General features: G+C 34.7%; 3 protein-coding genes and 1 long non-coding RNA gene across 4 annotated transcripts; 3 read left to right on the forward strand and 1 right to left on the reverse strand.

Annotated features, from left to right (window-relative positions):
* The first annotated feature begins 2102 nt into the window (after nt 1-2102).
* LOC143549068 (profilin-like) lies at nt 2103-4204 on the forward strand. Its single transcript, XM_077040072.1, has 3 exons — nt 2103-2452; nt 2937-3074; nt 4070-4204. The coding sequence occupies exons 1-3, from the start codon at nt 2324-2326 to the stop codon at nt 4202-4204; spliced, it is 402 nt and encodes a 133-aa protein (XP_076896187.1). The 5' UTR covers nt 2103-2323.
* A 5355-nt stretch (nt 4205-9559) lies between these two features.
* Nucleotides 9560-16028, forward strand: LOC143549071 (profilin-2-like). The gene is made up of 3 exons (XM_077040073.1): nt 9560-9692; nt 12822-12959; nt 15855-16028. Exons 1-3 carry the CDS (start codon nt 9570-9572, stop codon nt 15987-15989), a joined length of 396 nt encoding a protein of 131 aa, XP_076896188.1. The 5' UTR covers nt 9560-9569; the 3' UTR covers nt 15990-16028.
* On the forward strand, nt 9749-12396 carry LOC143549070 (uncharacterized). Its single transcript, XR_013138075.1, has 3 exons — nt 9749-10208; nt 11066-11272; nt 11812-12396. It is a non-coding gene; the product is annotated as an uncharacterized LOC143549070 (long non-coding RNA).
* Nucleotides 16029-19032: 3004 nt separating the features above from the next.
* LOC143549074 (glucan endo-1,3-beta-glucosidase 13-like) lies at nt 19033-23564 on the reverse strand. Its single transcript, XM_077040076.1, has 4 exons — nt 23423-23564; nt 20119-21393; nt 19455-19485; nt 19033-19353 (listed from the first exon to the last, which is right to left on the reverse strand). The coding sequence occupies exons 1-4, from the start codon at nt 23469-23471 to the stop codon at nt 19218-19220; spliced, it is 1491 nt and encodes a 496-aa protein (XP_076896191.1). The 5' UTR covers nt 23472-23564; the 3' UTR covers nt 19033-19217.
* Nucleotides 23565-24845: the final 1281 nt, after the last annotated feature.

Here is a 24845-nt window from a genome sequence, read left to right on the forward strand (position 1 = left end):
GACGAACAAGAAGGCTTTTCTAGAAATAATATGTCACAACTTTATATTTATAAGTTTAATGTTTTGTTAGTTTGTTTTTGAAGATTTTAAAACATGTCACAACTTTATATTTATTTTTATGTTAATTGTTTTTTTTATTTTTCATGTTATACAAATACGAATCGTAGTTTAGAATCCAAATCGCAAACGAAAAACGAAAAAAAAAAAAAAAATTTACACTGTAACTGGTTGGAACCGGTTACGGTACAGGAACCGGTTTAGGAACCGGTAAGAACCGGTTAGATAGGTTAGGGGTCCGAGGGTGGGAGATCCGGTTCGGTTTCCTAACCGGTTCGAGCCTGGAACCGGTTTAATTGAGGGTTTTGAATATAGGAACCGGTTAGGAACCGGTTCCGATTCCTAGTCCCAAACCGTTTTGAACATCCCTACACAAGAGTGCTATTTAGCCAAAAACTAGTTCATGAATATGTTTCAGGTTTGGGAGCCATCCAGCCATAAAACTCGAGCCGAGTCTTCATTTTCGAGCTTGAGCTTGATGAACTAATTGTTTGGCTCAACGCAACATGGCAACTTGACCAACATGAATATGCTCTATTGGTTTATTTTGAGTTCGTTTTGGGTCAAATGACATGGTTTGATAGCGTGTCTCGATGCTAATTTTATGCAATGATAAGTCTTTAGTCTTTGTTTATCTAATAAACCAAAGGTTATATGCCTCAAAATGTACCAAACAAATATAATTTTGAGAAGTAAATAAATAATTTAATCTTCTTTCATATCAAAATTATAAACGTCTAATTTATTAAAATAAATAATAGAAGATACAACATTTGACCAGTTTATTATTATTATTATTATTATTATTATTATTATTATTATTATTTGTTGATTAATAATTTGAAAACTTTAGAACTACAATGCTCATTTCATCAAGATATGTATACTTATTTTTATATTTAAATTTTGTTAAGTATTAATTAAAAAGTTAAAAAATACAATGTTTCAGTTATGACGATTTGCAAATATCAAGTAATTAGAAAGTATTATTTTGTCTGATTTTATTTTATAACTATAGAATGGGTGCTAGAGAAACAGGCGATTCATGAACACTTCACAAAACGAAATTTCATGTTTGGGTGGTTCGAGTGTTAAGTAAGCTTGTTTATTTCCGTCCGTGCCCATTAATTAATTTTGTAAACGAACACTAATGGAGACAAACGAACGTAACTGGACACTAACGAACACAAATGAATGTAAACAAGTATAAACGAACACAAAAAAAAAATATAATAATTTGACTATTTGAGAATAACAATCACTAAATAACACAATCAATCTGCATAATATAAAAAAAACTTTAGCATAATAATCATAACATTACTATATTAAAATAATATAGCAAAAAATAAATAAATAAAAATAGTAATAGTAAACTCTAATAAATGAACATATACATATAAACGTACGTAACCAGACAAACATAAACATACATAACTGGGCGAATGTAAACGAACGTAAACAAACACAAACGAACACAATCACCGAGCGAACACATCTCCGTGTTCTTTCATTAAGCTTACCCAAACAAACACATTATTGAATGTTCACGAACAAAATTGAACGAACTCGACCTATGTTCGTCTTCGTTCATTTATTAAACAGACGAACTTCCCACCAAATAATTCACAAACAGTTCGCCAGACGTTCGGTTCATTTAAAACCTTATCGAAGATTCAAATCCTGGTTAGCTAGTTCGAATCCCGAGTCCATCCGGGTTTTCGTCCCACCGACTGTTACGCCAAAGAGTGATGCTCTTTTGACGGCACAACGCTTGTCAAGTGGAAGCCAGTATGGTTTTCCGAAGGAATGCCCAAACCAAACTCTAAAGCCAACGTGTGTCTGGTTAAAAGAACATAATTTGGTCAGAGTGAAACAAACATGACTCTCCAAATTTAAAAGTGCGGTAGCCTAAATACAAAAGATCGTTTAAGAAAAGATTAACTAGTAGTCTCTAAAAATAAAAAAAAAACAAAACTAACAAATAAATTAATGGCTTATAATAATAATAATAATATTATTATTATTATTATTATTATTATTATTATTATTATTACTATAGACATTCAAATGGTATCCAAAAACATACAATAATTCAACGGTTAATAACTCCTTGCCAACAATTCGTGCTAAAATAACGGTAACTGAATGGACATAACAAAACACCTTCTATATTTATTTAACCCAAATTGCCACCTTCTAATCTCACAAACTTTAATCCAACACTAATTACATTACATTACATCACCTTACATTCAGGTTCAATATGTCATGGCAAACTTACGTTGATGACCATTTGATGTGTGACATTGAAGGCACCGGTCAGCATCTCACCTCCGCGGCCATTCTCGGCCTTGATGGTACCGTTTGGGCTCAGAGCGCCAAGTTTCCTCAGGTATGTCACGTTATTTTTAATAATTTCTAAACGTTTCGGTTTTGAATTTGATTTAAATGAGGCATGAGTTATGGACTTATGTCATTGACACATTGTAACGTGTGATATTTGATTAGTTTTTTTATAAGCAAAATCAAATCAATTGAAATTCGAAACCCAAACGTTTAGTAAACTGGAAACCAAACCTGAAATCATCAAGATTGACATCGTAAAAGCTAGATCATATTTAACGAAGCACGAATTAAATCATTGCAACATGCACTAATTGAAATATATGTGTGTGTGTAAACACACACATGTATATGTAAATATGTAGTGTATGTTGTGATGATTTAATTCGTGCTTTGTTAGATCTGATCTGGCTTTTCCGATGTTGATCTTGATGATTTTAGGATTGGTTTTCGATTTATTAAACGTTTCGGTTTTTGAATTTCAATTGATTGATTTAGGTTGTGACATTATTATGTTCCATTTTGTTTTGCAGTTTAAGCCTGAGGAGATGAAAGGCATCATCAAAGAATTTGATGAAACTGGTCACCTTGCCCCAACAGGTATGTTCATCGCGGGTGCTAAATATATGGTACTCCAAGGCGAGGCCGGAGCTGTTATCCGTGGAAAGAAGGTAATGTAACATTAACGGGTTCGGGTTGCAACAATATCATTTATCAGTTCGGGTTAAAACAAACATGATTAGCTTGACCCGTTAACACTTCTTTGCCCTTTTAATATATATGGGTTCGGGTTAAAACATATCATAAAAGTAAATTTTAGATGACTTTAATTTGTAAATAATATATATATATATATATATATATTAATTTGTAGGTGTTTGTGGTCTGGTTAGACCACGTTTAAAAAAAAACTATTGGGATGAATTGCTAACTGTGGTTTTTTTTAAAAAAAACTAGTTGGCAGAACCAACTAGTTTTCAGTTTTCATGGTTTGGCAGTTTAACGCTTTGGACAAGGAAAAAAAATTCTATAATTTTGTATTAGATTTTTGAAGTGATAAGGATTGTTAATACTAATAAACGTTAAACGATTTGTTCGGTTTAGACGACCGTTTTTGAAGTTCCAAATTGTAAACCGTCAAGACCAAGCCATAATCGGACCATATATATTTCAAATCCACCAATTTGCTTTGGTTTGGGTGATTTAATCGGATTCAACATTTATAAATATCCTTGTAAGTTATTCGTGGAGGGGGCGCTGCCAGTACAACATAAAACACTTGTATGCAGTGCATTTATTATTTAATGAGATAGTGGGGTCGGTTGTTATGTAACGGCCTTTTGTATCACACTTAAAGCAAAATGTACAAGTGTATTATGCGATTCTCACAATTTCTGAAGTATGATGGTTCTTATCGAGGACTAAAATGCCCCTCATGTGAGGGTATGCGAGCGTATTTAACATAAAAAGGTAGTGGGGTTCGGACCATGGACCAAAATGGTTATAGAATTTAAACCCCGGACACAAATTCTTTTTCAAACTTTTTTTTATATGTTTTGTGTTATATATTTGTAAAAAGATCCAATTACAATAAAGTGTTTCTAGTAAACGATTCTTCGAGTTCATTAATAACTTGTAGTTGCTCGTGTTAAATTTTGCTTGATAGGGTGTTGGAGGAGTATGCATCAAGAAAACAGGCCAAGCCATGATAATGGGCTTTTATGATGAGCCCGTTGCTCCCGGACAATGCAACATGGTTGTCGAGAGGTTGGGAGATTATCTCGTCGACCAGGGCATGTAGATGTCCTTCTCGATATTCATTAAGACTTTTCTTTCTTCAACGAATTGCAATTAGTTATCTTTTATCTATAGTTTACCTTACGAGCATATAAAAACGAGATTGTTGTCTTGGAGTTTTGTTCTCCAACTTCTTGTCATATGATATTTCATCAAATACATAAAAGTTCAAGAAGTTTTCACTCCGTTTGTGGTTTGTTGCTATGTTCTTATGATGATATTAGACTATAAAATGTCAACTTTGTGAATTCTTGTACAAATATAAATAAGAATCCTAAAAATTACTAATGAAACTAAAAACCGAAAAAAAATTTATAATGGGATATTGGATTTTAATCATCCAAACTTTAACTCATTAGCTGATGCTAAACCAAATTTAAATTGTACCACAACTACATCAACCAAAATATATGAAGTTTTTGTGGATTGTTAGATTTACATCTTTGATTGGGAGATAAATCTCTAAAGTTTAATGTAAGTTAAAATAGCTAAGTTCGGGTATTAAGAAAACTTTTTTACAACTTTTGTTTAGGTTTCTAAAGAATGTATTAAAATAAGTAGAGAAGGGATCATAAGAAAATAAAAAAAAGATATGGGAAAACCGATAAAACTACTACTGACCGATCAATTTTATAAAATTTTAAGTTGTGAGCACCACCTTTTTATATTTTGTACTCGGTCTTTTTTTCAAAAGATCCAACCCACCCATCATCCTACACCATTTGTCCGCCATATCCTGAACTATTAGAGCAATCGAACAAGAACTGAAGACGAGATCCATCGAATCCACATCCAACAAGCAGATTTTACAAGTTACCGATTGCAAACATACACCCGTAGTCAACAAGTTTTGGCTACTAGTATCCAAATGTAACAACAGACCTTAAGTGACACCCCCATTTAACCCAAACAATATCTTTAGGTTGTGACGCTATGGAAACTTCGACATGAGCGCCCTCCTCAATGAATTACGAGAATAATCCCAAAACTTTTTTTAATCCATCTCCACCCGTCTTCACCATCTAAACGATAAACCATGAAACACTTGACCATACCATCAAGATCCGATTATATCTCATCCATTATTTTAATCTCTCTTGTCGCGCCTCTTACCACCCTATCATAAAATAAGATTGATTTTGAAGCAGTTAGAAGCGCATGTCAAATGGTTATGTTTAAGTTTAATGAGAATTTGCCAACCTATCATAATATCGATTTTAAAACATTGTGAATGGCAATAGATGATGCTGGAGTATTCGGTCCATTAGGATGATGCAGTTAGAAACGCATGTCAAATGACAATCAAGACACTCAAACGATTATTAGCCAAAAGCTAGGAAACAAAAGGTTTTAAACCTTCAAGGTTTACAAGTTTAATCAAAATCAAAAACCCTTAAACAAAAAATTTAACAACCTTATTTATAAATGAAAATAAACATTTGGGCCGGGCCGAGTTAATGGACCAGATACCCTGCATCAATAATACGGTTTCACTACATTCGTACAAGCCACCCCCAATGTATGCTCCATGTATTAAGACCCCAAAGAAAATTATTCCTAATATATCCAAGAAAAAAAAATAAAACAGCACTGTAGACGAACTGAATGTTCAGTGAAACTGTACGTGAACTATTCGTTGCGAAGTTCGTTTATTTAATAAAGACAGAATTACAAATTTTGTCCTTTAAAAAAAGCCAAAAACCGGTTCGTGTCCTTTTCTAAGTTTCCTTGCAGGCGGTGTCCTTTAAACTTTTTTTTTCTACACGTTATGTCCTTTACGCTAACTGGGTTAGAAAAACTCAGTTAAATGCCCTCACGTGAGACGCATGTGAGGGCATTTTTGTCTTTTCACCTGTACCTGCAACTCCTTCTTCTTCTTCTTCTTCTTCTTCTTCTTCTGTACCTTCACTAACACCATCACCTGCCATCACCCTTCCTCAACCATCACCCAACCTTAACCACCTGCCCCAATCGATTCAACCTACCTGCAACCAAACACCAAGCCGACCCTATGAATTCAACCACTGCCACCATAGCTTTCACCTCCGGCGAGCCACCACCAGAAGTTTCACCCTTCCTCCGATTCACTTATTTCCCTGATTCACGTGGAGCGCCTCCTGCCAAACTCCACTGGCCACCATCGTTCTCTCTCTCTCTCTCTCACTTGCCGGAAAAACGTGGACCACCGCCGGCGATGAAGACTTGCAAACACCACCTATTAACTACCACCGTCGGCGACAAAATCATCCGTATTCAATCCCCAAATGCCGGTGACTGTACGGAACGTGGGTTTCAGGTAGATCGAGTCGTAATACTTTAATGGAGCTTTAATTAGGGTTCCGATTTGGCCGGAATCGAAAGAATGAACTTTTATTAGGCTTCCGATTTGCCAGAATAGGATGAATGAACTTTGATAGGCTTCCGATTTGGCCGAGGATGATGAATGGGCTTCTATTAGGTTCGGATTTACCAAAATATGCTAATGGATTTTGATTTGGGTTTTGTTTTGATCGGACGACAATGGTGGTGGTGGTAGTGTTGGGGGATGAGTGAGAGAGAGAGAGAGAGAGAGAAAGAGAGAGAGAGAGAGAAAGAGAGAATGATGTATGGTGGTTCCTGTGGCAGTGTCGGTGGCTTGCCGGAGAAGACAGTGGTGGTGGCTCGCCGGAGGTGAAGCTATGGTGGCAGTGGTTGAATTCATAGGGTCGGCTTGGTGTTTGGTTGCAGGTAGGTTGAATCGATTGTGGCAGGTGGTTAAGGTTGGGTGATGGTTGAGGAAGGGTGATGGCAGGTGTTGGTGTTAGTGAAGGTACAGAAGAAGAAGAAGAAGAAGAAGAAGAAGGAGTTGCAGGTACAGGTGAAAAGACAAAAATGCCCTCACATGCGTCTCACGTGAGGGCATTTAACTGAGTTTTTCTAACCCAGTTAGCGTAAAGGACATAACGTGTAGAAAAAAAAAGTTTAAAGGACACCGCCTGCAAGGAAACTTAGAAAAGGACACGAACCGGTTTTTGGCTTTTTTTAAAGGACAAAATTTGTAATTCTGTCTTTAATAAATGAACGAGCATGAACAAAATGTTTGTGTTCATTTAATTAACCAAACAAACATGAGCACATGTTTCGTTAGTTCATTTATGTTTGTTTATATTCGTTTACATATTAATAGAACGTACTTTTATAGTGCTTGTATTTTAAATATTATGTCACCCTATTTTGTTTTATATTTGTTCATTTGTGTTCATATAAGTGTGTTCGTTTATGTTTGTTTTTGTTCGCTCACATATGTTCGTATGTGTGCATTTATCTTTGTTCAATCAAGTCTGTTTATGTTCGTGAACTATTCCTTTAAATTTTAATTGAAAGAATATAAACGAACACGAACATGAATATGTCGTTGTTCGTGTTCGTTCGGTACATTTACATGCCCTACATAAAGCTGTTTTAGCTACCAAAAATATCGAAAAATAGTAAAGGGGTAAGCTTTCTAGAACCAATTTAGTCAAAGTCAACCAACCACCAAAGAAAAATGATTCACCTTCCAAAAGCTTAGTTTATCTTTGAACAAGTCGATGAAAGGCTTCGAAATTCTAACCAACTTCATATTAGCCACCAAAGTAAACCAAGAAACATCAAGGGAAAAGAAGCCACGTTATCATAATTCTTAACTGCACACCACATCTTAAAGGATGAACACTAAGACCAAGTGTACGCCGATAGAGACACAGTACGTATATAAATTTTCATAAACAGGTGGCTGGGCTCGAGCTGAGATTTAGCTCATTTAAGGCGTTTCTCATAATATATAAATATAATTAAAACGTATATAACTTAATTGATGAATAGTAAACGAGCCAAGCGCGAGTTTGAAAAACACTCACAAGCCGAGCTGAAGCTTTAGAAAAAGAGTCTGAAACGAGCCGAACTAGAGCTCTAATAAGTCAAAATGAGCCAAACTCGAGCCTAGTCATGTTCGTGCTTGGCTCAGCTCGTTTGCACCCCTACAGCTCACAAAAGACTAAAGTGAAACCAAGTCCTAAGAATTTAGTCTAGAGGTAAGAGGCTTGTCCTCCCTAAGTGGAGACGCAAGTTTGATTCACAGTTGGGCCAGTTCGAAGGACATCTGGGTGAATGGACAAATCATGGCTTTAATCCTATGTTCGAACCCGACAAAGGGCGAGGTTTACGGATTCCATCCGGTTCCTGCGCATCTCGGGGTACACTCTCACGACTAGATGTGGGCAAATAATCAGGTTAATTGAACCGACCCAAAATTTGAAACCGGTTTGTAATTTTCTCCATCAAAAGCGGTTCCAAAACGGTTAACCGAATTGAAACCGGCAAAAGCCTGTCAAACCCCGAACTGAAACCGATCGTGACCAGGTCAAGAAACCGGTTTCAACCTAAACCGAAACCAATTTTGACTTTTGTTGACCAAACTGAACCGGTTTGAACCCAAGCCGATTTTGAGTTTTAAATCGGTTTTTGCACCTCTACTCACGACAGTTGAGAAGTCAACCCTGAACATGACTACGAAAAGATAGGTGTACGTACATGTCAAAACTGACAATTATTATATAATACGAACAATAAGTTTGGTGCCGCAAAGTCTCGATATGGCAACTTTGCGGCACCATATTGGTGCCTTTTGGTTTATTTTAATTTTGGTTCGTAACAAACGTAACGAAAACCGACCGAATGTAAATTTTGTTTTGTTTTGTTTTAGTTTTGATACTGTAACGGACATGATGGAAACCGACCGAATTCGAATAAACTCAACGTGTTTTGTTTTAGTTCTAGTACCATAACAAACGTAACGAAAATCGACATAATGAAGATTTTGTTTATTTTTTTTGATTTAGTACCGGAACCGTCACGAATTTGACACAATCCAACCGAATATGCGTAGACTCATTACCTTAATGCCCGGGATCAACAACGATTGAGTTTTACCGGCTGACGCCACCCCATCGGTCTACATCAAATATTATTATTATTTTTTTATTTTAATTTTAGTTCTGGCATAATAGCACACGTAACCGGAACCAAATGAATTTGCGTCGACTCATCACCTCAACACTAACACTTGTGACCGACAACGCGCTCACCGGGTAAAACAAAAGTTGAGAATAAAAGTTATTATTATTATTATTATTGGATTAGATTTGATTCGGAAAATCGTAATCGCACACCACATTCTCGTTGTTTCCACGCTATATTATTATTATTATTATTATTATTATTATTATCATCATCATCATCATCATCATCATCTCCACTTCATCTCTGAAAACGCACATTCAACTCCACCAAATAATAGTATCACACACGCACATACTCTCAGCAATTTCCGGTAGACTAATAATAATAATATGTCGTGGCAAGCGTATGTAGATGATCACTTGATGTGCGAGATCGAAGGCAACCACCTCACCTCCGCCGCTATTCTCGGTCACGACGGCACTGTCTGGGCTCAGTCACCCAACTTCCCTCAGGTATATATATATATCCACTTCATTTCTAACGATTTACATCACAATTATCATTTAACCTAACTTAATTTTTTTTAAATAATTGATTCGATTATTGCGTAGATTTTGGGTCGATTAAGCTTCGGATCTGATCAATAGGTTAATATTGCTATCGCACAGTTCAGATTCATCGATTTTAACTGAAAATTTATATTTTAATTCAATTGACACGATTATTGCGTAGTTTTTACTTCAATCGAGCTTCGGATCTGATCAATAGGTTAAATACTATCAGTATGTTACAGTTTAGATTCTTCAATAATATTATTTGACCTAATGTTGTATCCGATTGATTCGAATAGTGCATAGTTTTACACTTCGATTAAGTTTTGGATCTGATTAAAATGTTAATTCATCTCCGTATGTTGCAGTTCAGATTCATGAATAATTTCATTTGGACTGATTTTTTTTATTTAATTGATTTGATTATTGCATTGTTTTTAGTTTTTAGTTCAATTAGGCTTTGGATCTGATCAATAGGTTAATATCCTTATGTTCCGGTTCAGATTCATCGGTTTACGCCACATTTTCATTTAACCTAATTTGATTATTTGTTGTCGATTAAGCTACGGATTTGATCAATAGGTTAATATCCGTATGTTACAGTTCAGATTCATCATAATTTCATTTAACCTAATTTTTTTTATCTAGCTGGTTTGGTTGTTGCATAGTTTTTACTTCGGTTGAGCTTCGGATCTGATCGGTAGGTTAGTTAATATCCGCATGTCACAGTTCATATTCATTGATAATCTCATTAAACCTAATTTTGTATAGTTTTTTTTTTCAACCGATTTGATTATGCATAAAGCTTCGGATCTGATCAATAGGTTAATATCGCATAGATTTACTTCGATTGATTTTTTCATGTATGTCTGTTGTTGTTTATGCTTCAGATCTGATCCATTGGCTAATATCCGTATGTTCTGGTTCAGATTCATCGATCATTTGACTTAATTTTATCCGATTGATTTTATTATTGCATAGTTTTTACTTCAATTGTGCTTCGGATCTAACTAATAGGTTAAGTAATTGATAATCTCACTTGACCTAATTGAAGTGTGTTTGTTGTTGATTATGCTTTGGATCTGATCAATAGGTCAATATTCTTATGTTCTGGTTCAGATTCATCGATCATTTGACCTAATTTTATCCAATTGATTTGATTATTGCGTAGTTTTTACTTGATTGATTTACTCGAGTTGTTTGTCGTTGATTAAGCTTCGGATCTGATCAATATTTCAATATCCTTATGTTACAGTTCAAACTCATTGATTTACGTGAAAAATGGGTATCATTGATTAGATTATTGTTGATTAAGCTTCGGATCTGATCAACAGGTTAATATCCTTATGTTAGGGTTCAGATTCATCGATTTACGTGAAAATTTTTATTTGTCGTAATTGTTTATCCAATTGATGTGATTATTGCATAGTTTTCACTTCGATTAGTTTGATCAAGTCTATCAGTTGTTGATTAAGCTTCTTATCTGATCAATAGTTTCGGTTCACGTTATTTTATTTATGTGAAAATTTGATTTGACGTAGGTTTTTTTATCAAATTGATTTGATTATTGCATAGTTTTTACTAGGGCTGTTCAAAAAGCTCGTGGCTCGTGGTTCGCTCGAAAAAAGCTCGAACAAAAACGGCTCGGCTCGACTCGGCTCGGTTTCGAAACGAGCCGAGCCCGAGCCATTTTCGGCTCGGCTCGTGGCTCGGTGGTTATATATATATATAATTAATAATGTATATATATGTATATATTAATTATTATATATTTATCTCTTATATATGGACTTGATTTGGATATCTATCTATTTGGCTGAACTTTTTTTGCATATGGTTTATTAAATTAAATATTATATGATAAGTTAAGCTATTAAGTTTAAAATTTGCATTATTTTTTTGTATTTCGAGCCAATTCGAATCGAGCCGAGCTGGCTCGTTTTAAAACCGAGCCGAACTCGAGCTCAGGTTTTCAGCACGATTTCGAATTCGAGCTCGAGCCGAGCTAACTGGATCAAAATTCGAGCCGAGCCCGAGCCAGCTGTGGTTCGAGCTCAGCTCGGCTCGTGAACACCCCTAGTTTTTACTTCGATTTGCTGTGATTGAGATTCGGATCTGATCAATAGGTTAATATACGTATGTCACAACATCGTTCATTTGGTTTAGTTGTTTATCTTGGTGATGCGATTACTGCATGGTTTTTACTTCGATTGATTTGCTCGAGTCTGTTTGTTGTTGATTAAGCTTTAAATCTGATCAATAGTTCAGTATTTTTATGTTCTGGTTCAGATTTATCGATTTACATGGAAATTTCATTTGACCTAATTATTTATCCAGTTGATTTGATTGTTGCATAATTTTTACTTTGATTGATTTGTTTAAGTCTATTTGTTGTTGATTAAGCTTTGGATTTGATCAATACTTCAATATTCTTATGTTCTTGTTCAGATTCGCTTAGTTTTTCGAGTTCAATCGGGGTATTTCATGAGTTTGCTTGTTGATCTGACTAAATGATCGATGTTGCTTTGACTGTGATCGGTCCTTAGTGTCGATGTCTCTTGGCTATAGGATAATTTGATTTTTAGGTGAATTGCGAATGCTTGTTATGATCTGATTTGGTTTGGTAATAAGTAGATTAATAGATATAACCTTGAATTTAACAGCCGATTTTATTTAAAGGATGTAAATGTTTTGGATCTAAATAAAGTTGAATGGAAAAAGAAAAAAAAACGTTACAAATATTATTGGTTGGAACTGTGAAACATGCATTACAACATGAGCGTATCTATAATATGTTTCTTGAAGTCTCTATTTGAGGATTGTAAGGGGTTTACAATTGCTTCTTAAAACTGGTTATTAACTTATTGTGATTTAATACAATAAAAGCAGTTTTGAGAGTGTTTTTGATTGCTTGTCCAAACATTTTACTTGATAACTTATAAGTAAAGTAGCAGTTACTTATTCCAGATTGTTTCTCTTAAAAAGCAGATAATCAGTTGTAATAATCAAAATCCCAAACGCTCCCTAATTAATGATGTTAGATCTCATTAATTTGTTCCAACATGCATTTATTGTTTTGCTGATGTGCAGGTGAAGCCAGAGGAAATAACCGCTATCATTAATGACTTCAATGAGCCTGGCTCACTCGCTCCAACAGGCTTACACTTGGGTGGGACAAAATATATGGTGATTCAAGGCGAACCCGGAGTTGTTATTCGAGGCAAAAAGGTGATTAATTTACAACTTTTTTGGTTTTGATAATTGATATTAGTTTAAGTTTTTACACTAGTGAAGATGCTTTTCATAGTGATTAGCTTTTTGTATTGAGTTTCATTTATATTAAATCAGACCAACAATGCCTAATGAGTAATGACGAAAACACCCTTAAAATTTTTGAAAAGAAAATGATACTTGTGTATGAAGGGGGAAAATGGTGTTTTTTTTCAATAGCGTCTTCTCGGGTAATGTTGCATGTTTTGTTTTTAGCTGGATCTTGTATGAATGGAACTCGATACATAGTTAGGTGGCTTATGAAATAGTTTAAATGTACCGGTGGCCGTAATAAAAGGCTGAATACTAAGATCAGGATGGTAATGTGAGTCCTTTTACATGTGTTGATAGGAATTATGTTATAGTTTCTAGTCTAAATGTCATTTGTCTATTTTACGAGGGGGTTAAGTGCAGCTTATATTTTATAAATAGGTATCATTGTATCAATAACTCCTTAGGGAGCAGGGAGAATATTATTCGGCTTGTTAGGCTCTTTGCTTGGCATTGAGATAGGGCATAGTCCCGGGAACACTTCGGTGTTAGTATATCGAGTCTGTAAGATTCGATAGGATCATCTTCTTCATATCAATTCGATTTTCAATTTATGTTACTTCATTCGATTTCAATTTCCGTTGCTATTAATTAGAATCGAATCTTATCATGTGTATTATTTCAAATTAAACACTAAGTGAGTTGGAGTATCATTTAGTCTATGTGATGTTTTACTTTATAAGAAAGTTAGCTCATTTGTAGATTATAATTTATTAATTCAATTAGCGCAAGTTTGGAATCAATCAAAATCTGACGAACTTGTTACACCCAAATTGAGGGGGTAAAGATATTACTATAATGCACTCAAAGGGTAATTAATTAATTATAGCCATAAAATCAATCTTGTAAGAGGTAATTTGTAGTCGATTTGGTGGATCATGATTACTAAGGAAGCAACATATCTTACATTTTAACACAATTTACCCTCATATTCTACACTTGTTGTGGCCCATCATCACTCATGTATACCTACAACAGCCCCTTGTGATTCTCCTGCAAGTTGTTTAAACAATTGTGAGTGTGCGGAAGGAGATTAGAGAAGAATATCACAAAAGCATGAAGTGTTTCGAGGTTTGGTTTCACTGTTGGGTCTAGTCAAGGACTTAAGGTTAGCTTGTTTCCATAACCAAATACACAGCGATTTGAACCTCGATGTGTATATAGTTCTAGAAACAAGCTTACCTTGGGTTTGTGACTAGGCCCAATAGTGAAAATCAAAAATCGAACCTTCTTTAAGTCTTTTGTGATATTTTGGCTTTAATTTTCTTTAACACACTCACATTTTGTAAAACGATTTGAAGGAGGGAACTAATATCAATGAAGTTGTTGTAGTTGTATAGGAGTGATGGTGGACGGTAATAGTTGTAGAAAATGAGGATGAATCGAGGTAAGATGCGTGGCTTTCTATCTAATCGTGACTCATGAAATATCTACAAGTTATCCCTTTTAAGATTTCTTTTATGGCAATACTGACTGTTCTAGTTTCATTCTAGTATAGTATCTTTAGCCCCTCAACTTTGGTGCTGCAAATCTACCCCTTAAATAAATATCGTTGTTAAAGTTTCTCTTGTGTATGAAATAAATACGGATATTTCATTATTATAAACTAGCTCTAGAACCCGTGTGGTACACGTGATGCTTAAAAGAAATACATTAAACTATAGAAATTAAATGATTATTTAAAAAAATATATTTATCAAATTAAATGGTATTATAAGTTTGAATTATATTTTCTAATGGAATATTCATACGAATACATGATATAATCTCACGCAATTTCTTCATAATCACGAAAAAGATACACCTAGTGATTTTATAAGTTGTAAATATATTTTTTAATGGAATAGCGAATTATAACAAAAAATGATAAGAAGTTTCATTATGAATGACATAAAACGGAACATCATATATAAAATTAGCATAAATAAAACACGCTTTTGTATTACAGTTTGGAAAGAGATGGTTGAAAACTCCATGGATCCATGGAGGTTAATGAACATGTGAGAATAACAGTACTACTCATTCATAATTTCTTCTTGTCTTTATCATCTTAGACCTATAAACATCGTTCATTGATTTTTACCACATTCATCTCATACTGCACTCGAAAAGGATATAAATTGATTTAATAAAAAAAGGTAGATCTAATTTTCTTAAAGATATAAATATTTTGATTATATTGACATAAATACCCGCATATTTTTTTAATCCGTATATGTTAGCCTGTTAGGTAATTAGTTATTTTATTAAAGAATGAATTAATTGCTTTGATTACACTGACATAAAGTTGTAAACAAGTCTACTTATTAATGCATACAACCTCTGTGTTTTTATTCATATCACTATTGATTTGTTTTTGTATTCATACTTAACCGTAGTTACTTATCGAAAATGTTAAGAATGAATATGGGCCATTGATCATACTAATGAATGGTTAAGATCTTAGATGTGCTCTAGATGTACAACAGAAGAAATTAAATGGCTGGAAGGGTAAAATAGGAATAGCCACAATTGTTGACGTTTTTTCAAATCCCCTTTTTTAGAACGCAGATAGCCTTTTTATACGACATTTTTTTTAAAGTTGCATCATAAATTCCAACATTATATTCCGTCGTTTGTGATAAAAAAAATGAACGAGCCGAATGGGTTGAAAGTTATATATAGTCTATTTTCAAATATATAAAACCTCGCATTTTATTCGTATATTCAGATTAACACTCCCAACTAACTGTTTATGTTTTAAATAATAATTTGCATTAATCTGGTAATTAGTTACTGAGTTTGATTATTGTTTGATCACAGGGACCCGGTGGTGTTACGGTCAAGAAGACCGGAATGGCTCTAATCATCGGCATCTATGACGAGCCCATGGCTCCAAGCCAATGCAACCTGATTGTTGAAAGGCTCGGTGACTACCTCCTTGACCAGGGCTATTAATTTGTTTGGTATGTCCCTTTTTAATTTATTTGTTTCGTTAATGTCGGCTCATTTAGGCGATATAAAATTTAAAGAATTTGAGATTTAAAGTGAATAGATTTGAAGTCGTCCAAAGTGTATATTTTTTTTTAATTTGTGTATTATTCGAAAGTTTAACGAATAGAAATGTATGCAGGGAAACGATACGGTCTGAGAATGTATTGAAGATTAAATCAAAACTTATGGTGGTGTTACCCTCATGATTAAATGTTTTATAAAAACTTGTTTTGGTGGATATCTTAAATGCTTTATAATCATCATCATCATCATATATTTGTATGTTGTAACATGTTTTTACTTATATTGTTTTTCCGATCATTAATCTCATATTAACTGCGTACCATATTGCATATTGTGTAACACATTACCCGCTAGGATCTTAGGACTTTGGCTTTTGGTGCTCGAGCGATATAATCTCCACTCGGTAACAAAAACAAATCAATGAGCTCCTAGTGATTATACTGGTCGATATGAGAGTGAATGTTATTATTATTCAAGTGGTGAATTGATGATTATAAGAATCAATGAAGATTAGATCACTCACAATTTTGTTAACCACGAAAAATGTATCAAAAACATGATTACAAAATAAACCATCACTTGTTTATATGATGCTAACCTGACTCGGTAGACGCTGATACGAATTGTAACAAACTGGACCTGATCTTGTACTTGAAGTAAATGTCTTTAACCTTTGGGATATTGGATTTTAATAACCAAATTATTGGCCTATTGACCAGGATTAATCCCAGCTTAAGAAATTATTTAGATTAATCATAACTTTTATCCTATTGGCCTACGGTGAATATTTTCTTAACGGAAACTAACCCGCTTAATTTTAGGCCAAAATATGTTATTTTTCTCAAGTTGAGGGGACAAATGAAAAATGTAATCAAAGTTAAAAACTTGTCGCCGCCGCTACCACCACCACCAAGACCGCAATTGTCGCAAAAATTATCCGACCTAGGGTGCAAGTTGCATTTTTTAATCCAAGTGTATATGATAATGAACTTAATTTTAGGGCTATCAATTTATGACACGGACCTGTTAACACGAGAAGTCACGACATGGATTCTAACAGGTTTGGGGTTGAGCTTAACATGGTTCATGTCTTAAACATGCCGACCTGTATAAGACATATTAAAAAATCGTGTCTCAACAGGTTAAAGACCCGCTAACATGTTAGTAACCTTTGTAGATTTTTTATTTAAAAAAACAGGGCTGTAAACGAACCGATCGAACATGAACAAGGCCTTGTTCATGTTCGTTCGTTAAGAAAATATTGTGTTCACGAACGGTTCACGAACACTTACAGAACGAGATTTTATGTTCGTGTTCGTTCATTAAGAAAATTAACGTGTTCACGAACGGTTCACGAACACAAACGAACACAAATAAAATCGGTAGAGGCTAGAGAATAAGACTGATGTATTAATCAATGTGAATATTGAAAGCCCGTAAATGAATCGAATGAACACGAACAAGAGCATATTCGTGTTTGTTCATTTAACTTTATAATTAATCGAACAAATATTTATATTCATGTGCGTTTATTTAAAAATGGACATTTATGTTCGTTTATGTTCGTTTGTTTAAAATATAAACAAACATAACAAAACAAAGATAAACGAACATAAATAAATATATATGAACCAATGTGAATGAACACAAACAAAATTAAATCTGAAAACACATAAATGAACACCAATTAACAAATATAAAATTTTTAAGCAGATAGACATATCTAGATAATATTTAGTTATTTTCTGTTAATACATAAACGAACGTTCATGAACATAAATGAACGGACAGAGCATGTGTTCATGTTCGTTCGTTTACTAAATAAACGAACATATATGTTAAGGATTGTGAATTTTTGTTTCATATATGTTAAGGATTGTGATTTTTGTTTCAAATATGTTATGGATTGTGTAATAACTAAGACTTTTATGTTTGTTTTGAAATTTTTTGTTTCATTACACATATGTTTAAACAAGTCCCTTAACAGGTCTTAACATGTTACTAAACAGGTTCGTGTTTGAAAAAAATGACACGATTAGTTATCGTGTCGTGTTCGTGTTTAATACAACATGTCATCGTGTCTTATTGTGTCGTGTCCAACATGTTATGACAACCCTACTTAATTTCAGTGGTATACAATAAAATCTAATAGTTTTTTTGGTAACTTTTAATTGCGAATAACTTATTTTTTTTTATGATAATGTTATACAAATTTTTAATTTTTCTTTGTCATAAATTATACTATATAGAATTTTTTTCCTATAGGAAATGTTGGTACCATAATGAATTGAACCTCTACCGACCGAATCCGTATTATGTCATGGCGCAACCCGCCGACTCTTTCTAGTATTAATAAGATACATGTTTTTTAACCCAAATTCATTTAAACCGTCCTAAATACAAATTACAAGCAACACAATGCAAGGAATAATATTTCAAACTATTGTCATCTGACTAGAGTTATAAACATCATTTACACTGATTGTTATTATTAATAGTAAGATAAAATTTTATGTACCTTTAACACATCACCCATGTAAACATGTACCTTTAATCTCATTCATTACATTACCACATGTTGACCTTGTGGTCCTGATCACAACTATCTTCATGATCCTCGTCACACCCCATCAAATCCTACCAACAGCTAGCTATCAGTAGAGTCTACGATGGCCGGTGGAATGCAGACAAGCCTTACCTTTATCCCGAGGACAGAGGGTCTGCCTCCAAATAATATATACTCACATTGTACAAGCAAGCATTCCAAATAAGTGTTTCTTTCATGAGCTTACAATCCTAACCGATACTCGTCCACATGTTACAATTGCAATATCTATAAAAAGTTATTTCATAGCCATCTCGTGAACTCATCCGCTAGAGGTCGTTGCACTCACACTCAATAAAGCTCAAATGTTAGTTCTAATAAGTAATAAACCACACATATATATAATTAATGTTAACGCTCAAAATTACGCTTACGGTACAACAGAAACAAAACATGCAGCATTCACATTTACTACATTTTGACAGTACATGTTTTACAACACCTGGCTACCATACCATACTACTACCCTTATGATACAAAATTAGGGAAGAAGATATTTTTGGATAAATCAACTACCTAAAACAACAAAATACATACCGAAACACGTCTCTTCAGACATTGGTTCAAAGAAATTGGATCGCCATGAAAACCATCATGAGTAGATAATAATAATAATGATTCGGGACTGCAAAATCGCGTCGCCCTGAAGAAGTTGCATTTGCACTTGTGGTTACGTTATTCGCAGCGGTTTTGTTACTCCTGTTACAAGGTTGCAGCCAGTTTAGCTATAAATTTGTAAAAAAAATTATTATTATTATAATAAGATAGATGTTTTTACAAGGTTTGATGATTTTACATACCCGGCTTTCAAGTACAAGCAATTGTCGTAACCTGTAGAAATAAAGATCAAAGATTAAAAACAAAACCGAAAAAAGATGAGTTAAATTATATCACTAGAGTCAACATTTGACCTCTATGAGTCAACATATGAAGCAAACGGAAATTTGCTAAACGAGAATTTATATATATATATATGATCACTATTTTAATTATTGTTTTTAAAAACCTAAACTATAATGAAATTATAAAAAAAGTTTAAAAAATGGTGTTGGCAGGTCAACCCAGCCCACTTGTTACATGTCCTATAAGGGGTCGGGTTGGGTCGATCTACAAAAACGTTCTTTTGATTTTTATGAATATTAAGAGTTTATCGAAATTGCAACATTGCAAAAACTATTATTATGCTGATAATAACACTTTTTAAGGTAGTATGCACTATGCAGTATGCGCTAAAACGGGTCAAAATAACCCAGGTCAAAATACCCAAATCCATATAACCCGGAACAAAATATTTAAATGGATCAAATTACCCAAATCAAGAACCCATGCAAAAATATGTAAACGGGTCAAAATACCCGAATCAAAATAACCCAGGTCAAAACAACCGGATCAACATAACCCGGAATCCCGGATAACAATAACCCAAATCAGCAAATTCACATACAAACGAGTCAAAACACATACTTGGATTCTGGTTTGTTTTAACCCCGGCTCCTCCAAAGCTGCAAGCAATATCAGTAGCCCCATTTTGCTGATAATAACTATTAAATGCATACGAAGCATGCGACACCAAACTATCGGGCTCAAAACACGGCTGACTTGGCTGGATCGGCGAACAGTCCACATTCCCGGACCCACAGGCCCAATCCAGCCCGTTTCTCAAATCCTCTTCCGATGCATTTGCACTCGCAATACACCACGAAGTCCCGTTCACACTCGTTAAGTTCCCGCCATTAGTAACGTCAACCGTACCTTTCCCGGTAAAATCAATATTATAAACGCTCGTTTGATCCGGATAATACAAACCCCAGTTCCGTTCCGACTCCAAACCGGGCTTCCGGTTCTCGTTAAACAACGAGAAGATATAAACTTCGAGCGCTTCACCGGGTCTAGCCGGCGTACCAGTGTTGTTGATAACGTGACGGATAAGGTTCGTGTTATACGTTTGTGCGTTTTCGGGCGTGGCTGCAGTTTCTTTCGGGGAGCCTTTCGAAGGCCAGCCCGTTTCAGTTACTTTGATTTTTATCGTTTTGTAGTTTAAACCCGCTAACGCAAAGTAAATCGAATCGATTTGCGCGTCGAACATGTTCATGTAGAGTAAACCCGTGTTCGGGTCGATAACTTCCGACGACGACTCGAAAAGCGCGTAGTCCAACGACACATTAGTCGACGAGTCACGGTACGCGTAGTACGGGTACACGTTAACCAAAAACGGGGACTCGTTTTCGGCGAGGAAGTCGAGTAACGGTTTTAAAAAGCCCGCGTGTTTGCTGTTAAACGAACCCGCGGACGGAGGGTACGATCGGGATAACACGCCTAACGAGTGGGTTGTTGAGACCTTAATCCTACGGTGTAACCCGGCTTTCCTAAGGGCATTATAGACATTTGTCATCGCGGGGACCACCATCGATGACACATTGTCCCGGGCTTCGGTAACTTCGGCTCCAACGGTAATGTATGTTATCTTGGTGGCCGGGTAGTACGGGAGGATGCTGTTTCTAAGCCACGTGTCAGCGTTTGATTGGAACTGCGAAAACGGTAAGAGGTCCGAATTTGGGATACCGATCATGAGCTCGATTCCGGTGTTGGCAAAGGCTTTGAGGACTTGGATGTTGGAATCGTATATCCGGACGGAGTTAATGTTTTGGGCTTTGATTAAGTCGACGGCTTTATCCGGGGTCGGGAGATCGTCTGCGTGTCTTCCATAGCAGATTCCTACTTTGCTTGCATTGCAGTATCCTGGATAAATATAATAAAATAATAAGATTCGTTCGTTAATTAATTATTAATTACTTTATATACATTTTTATGTATTTTATATATTTTGAGAAAAACCTTAATGAGCCTAAGCTCGGCTCGAGCTCGTGTGCAGTACCTTAAACGAGCTCGAGCTCGGCTATGCAGCGAGAAATTGATACATAAAAGTACAAAATAGTTAAAACTTAAAAATACAACACTAGGCTCCTTAAGGCTCGACGAGCCTAAACGATCTTCCCATAGAAGTAAATAATTTATCCCCAAAATAACCCCCTAAACTGACTGTTGTTAAGTTAAACACACATCCAAACAGCCAATACTCTATAATAACTAGATCAAATCTAAGATTCATTATAACAAACAGAGATATATTTTAAGAACTGTAACCCCTATGCATGTTGAAATTGAACCAAAAAAATACCCCATTTGTGAACCAATGTTACAAAGTTGAAAATAGATCTTTGTTTCCAAACACCAAAATGTAAATCAATTCAGTAAATCAGCTAAAACTCGCAAACCAAAATGTGAGTTTTGGTTAAGACATTTACACAAACACATAATGTGCATAAAAAAAGAACATTAAAATGTGAATCAATTCAGTAAATCAGCTAAAACCCACAAACCCAAAACTAGAATCAACTTACTAAATCAGCTTAAACCCACCGACCAACAAATTAACCACATGCTACAAAACTTGAATCAACACATCAACCACAAAAAACTGGTTTGAGGCATTTACACAAACACATAATGTGCATAATAAAAAGAACATCAAAATGTGAATTAATTAACAAATTAGCTAAAAACCCATAACCAAAATGTCAATTAATTCAAACAAACCACTAAAAACTTCACTGAGGCATTTTCACAAACACCCAATGTGCGTAAACAAAAACATACCAATAACCACTCTTGATGCATGTTGACTTATGAGCCAATATCGGCCGAGCCTCAAATAATGCCAGTTTAGTTATTGAGCCTGATCTTTGTGTACTTTTAAGTTTGACTTCTTTTGAATAGTGCGAGCTCGAGCTGTGAAAAACAAAAGCTCGAAATGAGCCCAGCTCGAGCTCGCACAAGTCAAAACGAGCCGAGCTCCAGCTCTCGCAGCACTCGAGCTCGGCTCGTTTACACCAAAATGTGAATCAATTTAACACACCCCACAACAACAACAAAAACCCTTCATTGAGGCATTTTGACAAACACCTAATGTGCATAATAACAATAACATACCAAAAACCACAAGAACAACCAAAACCAATCCAACCCCTCTTGATATTCTACAACTGGTCATCATAAAAAAAAAAAAAACCTGGTTCACACATTTATAAAAAACACCTAATGTGCATAATAACAATAGCTTACCAACAACCACAATAACAACCAAAACTAATCCAACCCCTCTTGACATTCTACAACTGTTCATCAGCTACTAACTCAAAAATAAATAAATAATTAAAAAGACTGGTTCAGACATTTTGACAAACACCTAATGTGTGCATAATAACAATGGCTTACCAACAACCACAATTGACTTCTTTTGACGAGCTCAAGCTGTAGAAAAAAAAACTCAAAATAAGCCCAGCTCGAGCTCTCACAAGTCAAAACGAGCCGAGCTCAAGCTCCCGCAGCTCGGCTCGTTTACACCAAAATGTGAATCAACTTAACAAATCACTGAAAACCCACACCCCACAACAAAAAAAAAAACCTCATTGAGGCATTTTGACAAACACCTAAAATGCATAATAACAATAACATACCAAAAACCACAATAACCACCAAAATCAATCCAAACCCTCTTGACATTCTACAACTATTCAAAAAAAAAAACACCTAAACTGGCACAAACACAAATAACAACCAAAACCACCAAAACCACCAAAACCCAAATTGACATTCGGAAAATTATTCATCAGCTACTAACTCAAAAAATAATAATAATAAAAAAAAACTGGTTCAGACATTTTGACAAACACTTAATGTGCATAATAAGTTAATAACAATGGCTTACCAACAACCACCACAATAACAACCAAAACCAATCCAAACCCTCTTGACATTCTTCCAATATCTCTCTTATTAAACAACCACCACACTATTCATCAGCTGCTGCTACTTAAAACACAATAATTTGAGCTTAACAACAACAAAAGACGTTGTAACGTCTATATTCTCTCTCTCTCTCTCTCTCTCTCTCTCTCACACACACACCAAGGTTTTGAAGCTCGATAATGGTGACAGGACAGAGCAGAGAGTGTGTGGGTGGGTGTCAGGTGGAATGGGACAATATAGCAGAAACAGTACAAGCGATAGATTTTAAAGGGGGGAAATTCTGGACATAGTCCTAAATAAGAGATAAATTCATAACGTGAGATTTGAGTATCCTATCACAAATTCACACGATAAAATTTCATAGAAATTTGACTTATAGTTTTCTGATAAACCATATGTTTGGAATGAAAGTTGTCTGTCACGTGAGGTTTCTTTTTTAAAAAATAGTTTTCTAAAAAACCATAAGTTTAAGAGAACTAATTTCAAAATGAAACCTATTTTAGACTATTTTCAATTTCTCTCCCTTATTTTAAACTATGTTCAGAATTTTCCGTTTTAAAGGCACTTGCTTTATTATTTTTGGTGGACTTGAAATGGGTTTTATAAAGTGGGATTTAATTAAATGTTTTGAATCCGGTATTATTAACCCGTTAAAGGGACAAGGTATGTCTGTTCCCCACGTAAGATTTGTCTTTGTTTAATAATCAAATCGAATATAATGGAATATATGTTATTTAAAATTTTCTACTTTTGGTTAATTACTTAATTTATTATTTGGGTCATTAAGGATAGTGTAGTGAATTGGTGACTTGCGTTATTTGGCGTTCAGTTAGTAAAATATAGGTTTTTATTTTAAGGGTGTAATAGTATTATAGTCTCATATATATATCACTGTTAATTAATTCTGTGTTATTGTTCAGTTCGGTTTTTACCAACCGGTAAAAACAGTATTCAGATTTAACTTTGGGTTAAAGTTTAGTAGTGAAAATAAAACAAGTTGCAAGCCAATGGGATTGAAAATGGAAAAAGTTTGTAAATAACCTACTCAAATGAAAAGAGAGAGAAAAAGTTCCATTTAAAAGCTCCAAAAAGTTCTAAGTTTCCCAATATAACCCAACTAATTTATACTGAGGCGACGCATAGAAAATATAACCGACGAGATTCAAGAACCATTTAAAAGCTGACACGTGGCAAGATTCTGACAAGTCTGACCATATTTTTTAAAATCTTGGGGGTTCGGTCTAAATTTGTTCTTTAAATATTTTTGTAAAAAAACAATATCTCTATACGGTTTTTTTATGTTTCTTATCTGGTCCGTTCAAATTGTGATTATCCCTAACTTCTTCTTCTTCATCTTCATCTACATCTTCATCTTCTTCATC

Source organism: Bidens hawaiensis, unplaced genomic scaffold (genome assembly GCF_021521415.1).
Source record: "Bidens hawaiensis isolate Kalapana, Puna unplaced genomic scaffold, B.hawaiensis_p1.1 tig00015393_1, whole genome shotgun sequence".
Taxonomy (NCBI): domain Eukaryota; kingdom Viridiplantae; phylum Streptophyta; class Magnoliopsida; order Asterales; family Asteraceae; genus Bidens; species Bidens hawaiensis.

What these genes read in the sequence shown, in the direction of transcription:
- LOC143549068 (XM_077040072.1), top strand. Translation starts at nt 2,324, where the DNA reads ATGTCATGGCAAACTTACGTTGATGACCATTTGATGTGTGACATTGAA. An exon ending in AGAGCGCCAAGTTTCCTCAG is followed by an intron (nt 2,453 to 2,936) that starts GTATGTCACGTT and finishes TTTGTTTTGCAG; the next exon opens with TTTAAGCCTGAGGAGATGAA. An exon ending in CTGTTATCCGTGGAAAGAAG is followed by an intron (nt 3,075 to 4,069) that starts GTAATGTAACAT and finishes TTTGCTTGATAG; the next exon opens with GGTGTTGGAGGAGTATGCAT.
- LOC143549071 (XM_077040073.1), top strand. Translation starts at nt 9,570, where the DNA reads ATGTCGTGGCAAGCGTATGTAGATGATCACTTGATGTGCGAGATCGAA. An exon ending in AGTCACCCAACTTCCCTCAG is followed by an intron (nt 9,693 to 12,821) that starts GTATATATATAT and finishes GCTGATGTGCAG; the next exon opens with GTGAAGCCAGAGGAAATAAC. An exon ending in TTGTTATTCGAGGCAAAAAG is followed by an intron (nt 12,960 to 15,854) that starts GTGATTAATTTA and finishes GTTTGATCACAG; the next exon opens with GGACCCGGTGGTGTTACGGT.
- LOC143549074 (XM_077040076.1), bottom strand. Translation starts at nt 23,471, where the DNA reads ATGTCAAGAGGGTTTGGATTGGTTTTGGTTGTTATTGTGGTGGTTGTT. An exon ending in TGTTATTGTGGTGGTTGTTG is followed by an intron (nt 21,394 to 23,422) that starts GTAAGCCATTGT and finishes ATATTTATCCAG; the next exon opens with GATACTGCAATGCAAGCAAA. An exon ending in TAAAACAAACCAGAATCCAA is followed by an intron (nt 19,486 to 20,118) that starts GTATGTGTTTTG and finishes TTATTTCTACAG; the next exon opens with GTTACGACAATTGCTTGTAC.